General features: G+C 37.4%; 1 protein-coding gene across 2 annotated transcripts; it reads left to right on the forward strand.

Annotated features, from left to right (window-relative positions):
* The first annotated feature begins 275 nt into the window (after nt 1–275).
* LOC112742043 (uncharacterized) lies at nt 276–8,104 on the forward strand. 2 transcript variants are annotated; one of them, XM_025791261.3, is made up of 6 exons: nt 276–1,033; nt 1,161–1,574; nt 1,779–2,506; nt 2,609–2,698; nt 6,417–7,157; nt 7,484–8,104. In XM_025791261.3, the coding sequence occupies exons 2-6, from the start codon at nt 1,466–1,468 to the stop codon at nt 7,622–7,624; spliced, it is 1,809 nt and encodes a 602-aa protein (XP_025647046.1). In that variant the 5' UTR covers nt 276–1,033; nt 1,161–1,465; the 3' UTR covers nt 7,625–8,104. The 2 variants fall into 2 exon arrangements, with proteins under 2 accessions (XP_025647046.1, XP_025647044.1); XM_025791259.3 differs by having other exon boundaries at nt 279–1,033; nt 6,417–7,160.
* The last annotated feature ends 349 nt before the right edge of the window (nt 8,105–8,453 follow it).

The following is an 8,453-nucleotide window of genomic DNA, read 5'->3' on the forward strand; positions in this document are numbered from 1 at the left end:
AAATTATTAAACTTCAAGACAGAGAGAAAATATCAATTTTATATTCTTTTAAAATTTTTTATATTTGTAAAATACTCTTTTTATTTTGGTCTTTGTAACTTCACTTTCGATTCCAGTGCTAGAAATTTTATAAATTTTGATTTTGGTTCCTGAAATTTTTTGATGCGGTTGAATATTGAAGTGGTGGATCAAATATTTAAATAGTAAGACAAAAAAAGGATAAAAATTTAAAGAATAAGAGTATCATATAATTTTGTCTGAATGGGACGTTCTTCGTCATACGTTTGCTTCTGAGTATCCATTCAACTTACCGAAAAAGTGATTGCCCTCTCTCTGGCCGTCTCCCTAAGAAGTCACCAACACGAAAAACACACAGCTTGGCGCTCGCACACAACAAAACCCTATTTCCCCTTTCTTCTTCACACATTTGACATACCACATACACCTCTCTCTCTGTTTCATTCCAACCCATTCGCTATCTTGTTTCCTCCTAGTGCATAACTAAATTCCCAACGCATTCAAACGTCATCGTTTCACTTCCACGATCAAATCACTGCCTAGGGTTAGTTCCGTCCTCGTCTCGCTCCCTCTCTTATATCGCTCTCTAAATGGCTTTGTAACCCTAATTTGCAGGAAGCATTTCCCTATCTGCATCAATCACCTGCGTGCGTAATTGCTCTAGGGTTTTTCTGTGTTGCGCACTGAATTCATCTTTTCCCTCTACGGGTTCCTATTTTATTCTTTGTCTGCTTCCCCTCTTCTATACTGGGTGCTGTTTTGTTCCATTCCTAGAGGTCTGCCATTTTTGCCAATAGTTGTTTTTCTTTTTTTTTTTTCTTAAATCTATTTTCTCACCCTCTTCCTGATGGAGAGGTGAGAGTTCTCTTTGATTACTTTATAGTTCTTATATTCATCTTTGGTCCAAAGATGATGCTGGAGTGTCTGAGAGGAAGTTCTTCCTTCACAAACACTGACTTGTGTTTCAAGTCATGGGGGTTGTTGTCTGCTTGATTGGGTGAAAGAAGAGAAACTGGTATCTATTTGTGGTTATATTTTTGAAGGACACTTAAGTTTATCTGGTTTCAGCTTTTGAGAGAAGTTACATCCTTGATTTTTTTTTTTTTTTTTTTTTTTTTTTTTTTTTTTATCAATATTAAAAGTAATAGGTTTATTAGTTGGGAAGGGTGGAGTTATTACTTTCTGGGGTTGTAACTTGGCTGAAGATAAGTTCTGGTGTTAATCAGCTGCCGCAAGATACTGTCATGTGGAAGTGCTGCGATTGTTGGTTGGTATATTTTGTGCGTAGGCACTTTATCACTGAGTCGCATTGAGAAGGAACACTAGCGGTGCAGTGTAGATTAAGTAGTTTTTGGCATACAAGTATACAATTGCACTGATCAAGGTAGAGTTGTTGAAGAGGTTCACCTGCTTTTCTTGTTAATTCTGATCATGGTCAGTGTTAGTTATGGAAAGAAGTGAACCTGCATTAGTTCCAGAATGGTTGAGAGGTACTGGAAATGTTGCTGGGGCTGGCAATTCAGCCCAACAGTTTGCATCCCCATCTAATCATGCAGGTTGTTTGAATGTCCTTTGTATTATTTTCTGTTTCTCACCTTTTTCAAGTATGTTAATGTGTTAATTTATCTAATAGTAGGAAAAAAGGTTTAGTTGTTAGTATCAATTTTATTATTTTGCATTTATCTTGATAGAATCTTATCTGGTTGTCTCTTATCTAACAAGTCGGGAATAACAATAACTATCCTAGTATTATTGTGTAGATACTCCGACTGTAGCCGATAGATCAAGGAACAGATCTTCTAAGACAAATGGTGATTTTGATAGCACACGTTCTATATTTTTTGAACGGACTGCCTCATCAAATTCTCGTAGGAGTTCCATCAATGGTTCTGCTAAGCATGCCTACAGTAGTTTCAATAGAAGTAATCGTGACAAGGACCGTGATAGAGAGAAAGATAGATCCAGTTTTAGTGACCAGTGGGATCGTGGTAGTTCTGAAAGGATAGAGAGGGAGACATTGCAACGCTCTCATTCAATGCTTTCCAGGAAACAGAGTGAGACTTTAATTCGCAGAGTTGTTGTAAATACAAAATCTGGTGGCAGTAGCAATCAGAACAATGGGAATGGCATACTTTCTGGTGGTAGTATTAGTAGTGTTCAGAAAGCTTTCTTTGACAAGGATTTTCCATCACTTGGGGCTGAGGAGAAACAGGGTATAGCTGAAATAGGAAGAGTTCCATCTCCTGGTTTGGGTTCCGCTGCTAGTCAAAGCCTACCGGTTGGTAATTCAGCTTTGATACGTGGGGAAGGATGGACATCTGCACTAGCAGAGGTACCTACCATAATTGGAAGCAGTAATCCAGGATTTGTAATGGTGCAACAAAATGCAACTGCAGCTTCTGGGTCTGTAGCTTCAAGCACAGCAGCTGGTCTTAATATGGCTGAAGCATTGGCCCAGACTCCGTCCCAAGCTCGTTCTGCACCTCAGGTAGTTGAGCTAGTTGGCTGCAAGCCTCTTCCTTCTTATTCTTTTAATCAAAATAGTTTTATATGTTTATGTCATCAGTTACTAAGGGTTTAATCAATTTAGGTGTTGGTCAAAATCCAAAGGCTTGAGGAACTGGCTATTAAGCAGTCAAGGCAATTGATTCCAGTAACACCATCAATGCCTAAAGCTTTGGTAAGAGAATTGACTTGTGAAAGTAAACAAATGATATAACGAATTGATATTGGTAATGATACAAAATATTACAGCAAAGGTAAATTATTATTATTATTATGAATGAAGAGTATTTTTAATTGCTGTTTAATTATCACGATATGGTTAACGGTATTATTGTAAAAAATAAATTGGTGTTCATGTAAAAAACAATTATGCTACTTCAATATTAGACAGTCACAAACAATTAAGCCCACTAGGTGATGTTGGCTATACGGATCCAACTAAGCCAAAGTGCCCTATCATAAATCTTCTTATTGTTTAAACAATTTATATATAGAAATGGTCACATAGATTGATACTTCCAATTCTTCAAAATTTGAGAGATATATTGAACTAGATATTGGTTAAAATTCAATATTCTTTTTTTTTTTTTTTAAATTTTGCAAGGAAACTTGATTTCTTACAGGAAGGCTATCTTGTTGTGCTACTTATTGTTTAGTTGATTTTCTATATTGAATATGATCTGTTGTTGTGCTGCTTATGTTGTTGTCCTTCCATAATTCCTACAGTTCATTGTTATTCTATGGTAAACCATAGTTTTTGATTGCGGATGGCGGCTCATGTCGGTGAGCCAAAAATCTGCCATAAAATTATAGCGGATGGCATTGCGGAAAATGGCGGATTACCTAAAAAATACACACATATATATATATATATATATATACAAAAAAACATGCAGAAAAATTGCATATATAATAAACTATAAAATCCATCTATATAAGCAACTTTCTAGTCATAAAGCATCTAATTAATGTAGCAAATATAGTAGCAAATTTAGCAAATAAACATAACGTCAAGTTCAAATCATAACTCGAAAGTCATAAAACAGAAGACATAAAACATAAAAACTATAACTTCATCCAAATTAACATGATTATTATCGTGTCCCTCTGCCCCCTCATCATACTCTGATTTAGTATCAGGGGTAGGAGCATTAGAATCAAGGGCTTGTCTAGAAGTGGACATAGTGAACTGAATGGAAAAAAAATTGGAAGAAGAGAGGTTTAACACTGATTATTGATAACGTCTATAAAGAAGGGGCAGCAGGGAAGAGAGAAAAGAAAAAAATAGGACGAGAGAAGTTGAAACAAGATGTACGAACCAGAGAGGGAAACGTGGTTAGCAGGGGAAGCAAGGAGTGGCTGTGGTGCGGCGGCGGCGAAGAGCGGCGGCTATAGGTGGCGCAGAGAGCAGCGTCGGAGAGAACAGAGACGGCAAGAAGTTTTTGAGAAGATGAGGCAGAGGAGGGAGTTTTTGAATAAGAGGCTGATTATTAGGGTTAGTGGGATCACTTAGGTTTCCTAATTTACCCGAAACACGCTCAGATTTTTTTGAAAAGTCCGAAAAACCCCGCAATTTCCGAAGTTTTACATTGCATTCCACCTTGGCGCCATGGCAATTGCCGTGAAAACCATGTTGCGGCGACCACTATATGGTGGCAAGGTCAAAACCCTCCACACCATAACGTTGGCGCCGCCATAACCGCAATTTCAAAACACTGTGGTAAACAACTGAGTTGAGGGTCAGACTTAGGCATAACTACTGGAAATTTTGCCTTGCTAATTGTTTTAAGTAGCCTAGAATTCTATAGGTGGTTGAAGGCGAAGTATTCTGCAGTAATAGATTTAGAAGACATCATTATTCATGAATTGAGTAGGTCGTGCACTATTCTTTTTGCATAGACTTCTCTGTGTCATATAGTGATCCCTGCATATGTTAGATTTAGAAAGATGTATTTAATTGTTGCTCTAACTGTTATTTGTATCATTTAACGGCAGTTGAAATGTAGTAATAATTTGGCATTTCAAACAATTTTTTGGAAGAATTTTCTTCTTTCTACCCTTTCAACCAAATAATGCAATTATCAGTCACATCACTCTCTGTACTGTATGTTTGCATGTGAAATAGAGGGTAGAAGAAACAGAAGTTTGAGAGACTTGTTGGTACATTTGGTTCTCAATCTGGTGGACCTGATTGGATATAACTACAGAACAAATGAATCACTTTTCCATTTATTTACATTCTTATTTTGATAAGTACTTTCTAGTGTTCATTTCCATTTATTTACATTCTTATTTTGATAAGTACTTTCTAGTGTTCATTTTTGGATTCGCATAAAATCTATACGCGAAATGATCCTATATGCTCAGAATTGGTTAAGAAGGTCTTCTATTATGCTTTAATTGCTTTCATATGAAAGCAATTTAGAAGTGGTGGCAAGAGTGGTATTTATGGAAGCTACCATATGCTCAGAATTGGTTAAGAAGGTCTTCTATTATGCTTTAATTGCTTTCATATGAAAGCAATTTAGAAGTGGTGGCAAGAGTGGTATTTATGGAAGCTACCGTAAAAGGCAGATGTATTCTGTTAGGTATCTAAGGAAAGTGGGAAACAACACCTTAAAAGCTAGCTGTTAAGGGGGAAGAACCACTCTCCTTATATACAACATCAAGCATCCCATACTACTCGATGTGGGACTTTGAGCACCCATAATACCCAAGTCCCCAACAATATATATTGTTGGGGACTTGGGTATTATGGGTGCTCAAAGTCCCACTATATTGTTGGGGACTTGGGTATTATGGGTGCTCAAAGTCCCACATCGAGTAGTATGGGATGCTTGATGTTGTATATAAGGAGAGTGGTTCTTCCCCCTTAACAGCTAGCTTTTAAGGTGTTGTTTCCCACTTTCCTTAGATACCTAACAATGGTATCAGAGCGTGGTTGTCGGCGCCATGGAAAGGGCTACTACCTATAGGCTGGATTAAGGTGAACACCGAATACTGATAGACCGTAGCAAAGTGGCTACCGTTGGGTCAGTGTCGATAGAGTGAAGCCGCCGTGGACGTCGGCTCTCCAGGGCCGGTGTATTGTTGGGGACTTGGGTATTATGGGTGCTCAAAGTCCCACATCATGTAGTATGGGATGCTTGATGTTGTATATAAGGAGAGTGGTTCTTCTCCCTTAACAGCTAGCTTTTAAGGTGTGCGTGTGTTGTCTCATTTTTTAAAATCTCTTTGTGAAACTAAGTTTCAGTCTTCAGTCTTCACCATAATTTTGAAGTGATATTTGGAATTATTCTTCTCCCTTTGAAGTAATCAACCATACCTAGCAGTAGCATTATCAGATGACTTTCTTTTACAGATATATTGAATCCAAGTTGTGCCCTTATGTGCTGGGCCTCAGTTTGCAAATACTCGTATAACATATGTTGGGAGGTAGACCTGAAAATGGTGTCATACCAAATGTTTATTCTCGATTTTGCCTCTTCTAGTGCACAATGCTGCCGCTGTTACAGCATGTGTATTCCTGAATAGGCCAATTTATGACCAAAAGGCTGAAACTACTTATCCCGGCAATAATCCAATCATCATTACTGTTGGGAACCTTGAGATTTGAGGACGGGTTTACTTGGAATTATAGTTATCAAAGTGAATTATTTTGAGTTGTTTGATTAATTTCTGAATCGTTTTCTGTAAATTGTGTATCGTACGACAAAGGAATGTATTAATTAGAAGTCTGGATTACAAAATGAGGTAAATCTGGAACACAAGGAAAATGTTTAAAAAATTATGCAGACCATTATTTTGCAAGCTTATATTTCGAAGCACTCGGTAAAAGATTATGCATACTTTTCTCTTTTGAATCCTTGGTGATTCCATTTTGTTTCTGTCAGGTTCCTAATTCCTCTGAGAAATCAAAGCCAAAAGCAGCAGTCAGAAGTACTGAGATGAGTGTTTCTGCAAAGAGTTTGCCCCAGCAGCCCTCTGGGTTGCACAGTACTAGTCAGTCTGTTCGAAATGTAAATACCAAAGTTGAAGCTCCGAAGACATGTGGAAAATTTACTGATCTTAAATCCGTGGTGTGGGAGAATGGTGTTTCTCCTACCTTCTCCAAGGAGGTTTCAAATTTGACAAATTCTTCCATCGGCAAATCAGGAAGTCAACATGCTGTTGCTTCAGCGGTTGCTTATACCCCTTCGAAGAACACCAATTACATGAAATCTCCCACAGTGGAGAAGAGACATTCTCATTCACATTCGCAGAGTCGAAACGATTTCTTCAATCTCATTAAAAAGAAAACCCTGATGAACTCCTCTACAGTTGTTCCAGATTCTATCCCGGTGGTTTCATCTCCTATATCAGAGAAATCTGGTGAATTAAATGGAGTAGTAGTTAAACCTTCTGTATATCCTCAATCCACTGGAAATGGTCCTGAAGTGACAAGCAATGGCAATGCTCATGCCTATGAAGAGTCACAGAGACTTTCTGATAGTGAAGAAAAAGATTCTATTCCCAGTGCTACAATATCTCCTGATGAGGAAGAGGCTGCATTCCTTCGTTCTCTTGGCTGGGAGGAGAATTCAGATGAGGATGAAGGGCTTACGGAGGAGGAGATCAATGCCTTCTATCAGGAGGTGGTAAATTCTTATCATGATTTATCTTTTATTTATGAGATTATAATTGATCAAAGCAATCCGTTCTGTTCACATACCTTCTGAAGTTAAAATCCCCTTATTTGTTGTAAGAAACGGGTCCCAAAATTACCATTTTGTCATTAAGGCTTAGCTTTTTGCATAATAATACATGCTTCACTTAACCCTTTTCGTAGTAGTAATAAATTGAAACTTGCTTTGACTTGACTGAGTATGATTTATGGAGTTTCCAATTATGGTCTAATAGTCAATTGTGTTGCAATGATCAAATTGTTTACTTATTCATGATCGTCTCCTTTTGTTTCCAGTGCAAGAAGTTGGGCCCCACAACATTCAAGCTCTGCCAAGGCATGCAACCAAACCTGTCCAAGTTGTTTGAATCCTATGCATCCAACTTGCATGGAGCTTCTGCTGAGTTGAGCTCCTCTAATTCTGGATCGGAAGCTTGAAGTAATGTTTTTCTTCCTTTTGATCATAGTTAGATCCAAGTTTCGATTTTTTAACCGCAGATGGCTAGTTTCATTCTATCCATTTGTTCTGAAAGAAGGCTGGTGATTTGGTAGTGGAAGAACAGGGAGGGTGGGTTTTGATTGGAACCCTGCATTTTTTTTTTTGGGGTGGGGGGTGGTTTAGAAGTTATAGCTTATAAGGTTGGTAGAGTAGGTTTTTTTTTTTTAATCTGCAGCGGAAGGTGCTGACCTGCACGGCAATTGCATCTTTTTGGATATGATCCAATTTATTTTTTTTTTTCTTTTCTTCAAGAGGGTTTGTTTACACATGATGAAGTTTATGATGTCGTTTTTTGGTTAGTTTTACCAAAGGAAAAAATAGGAGATTTAAAGTATCTTGAATTTTTGAATGTTGATATGTTATGATTATTCCTAGCAATCAATAATCCCATCAATGGAAATTGAGATACATTATTGCAATCCCCTCCAATCATACTTTCGAATATGAAAAAGAATAGGAAAACAATGATGATTGTAAACAATGTGAACAATAAATTTAAAAAGAAGGTAAATTAAAAATTAAAAATCAAATTTTTAATTAATTATTTAGTTTTAGATTTTAAAATTTGAAAAGTTAAGATTAACAATTAAGCATTCATATTAGAGTGAACTATCAATTCGGTCCCTGTCCATTTCTCAAAATGACAATGCGATCCCTCACCATAAAAATGACCCACTTCAGTTCCTGTCCTTTACTTCCGTGATCCAATGCGGTTTTTGTGGGTGTTTTTCCGTCAACTCTGAACGGAAAATGCTGACGTGTCAGGTG

Source organism: Arachis hypogaea, chromosome 14 (assembly GCF_003086295.3).
Source record: "Arachis hypogaea cultivar Tifrunner chromosome 14, arahy.Tifrunner.gnm2.J5K5, whole genome shotgun sequence".
Taxonomy (NCBI): domain Eukaryota; kingdom Viridiplantae; phylum Streptophyta; class Magnoliopsida; order Fabales; family Fabaceae; genus Arachis; species Arachis hypogaea.

Excerpts from the sequence above, each read along its gene's own strand:
- LOC112742043 (XM_025791259.3), top strand. The coding sequence starts at position 1,466 with ATGGAAAGAAGTGAACCTGCATTAGTTCCAGAATGGTTGAGAGGTACT. Across the intron at positions 2,699-6,416 it reads CATCAATGCCTAAAGCTTTG|GTTCCTAATTCCTCTGAGAA; the intron begins GTAAGAGAATTG and ends TGTTTCTGTCAG. Across the intron at positions 7,161-7,483 it reads ATGCCTTCTATCAGGAGGTG|TGCAAGAAGTTGGGCCCCAC; the intron begins GTAAATTCTTAT and ends TTTTGTTTCCAG.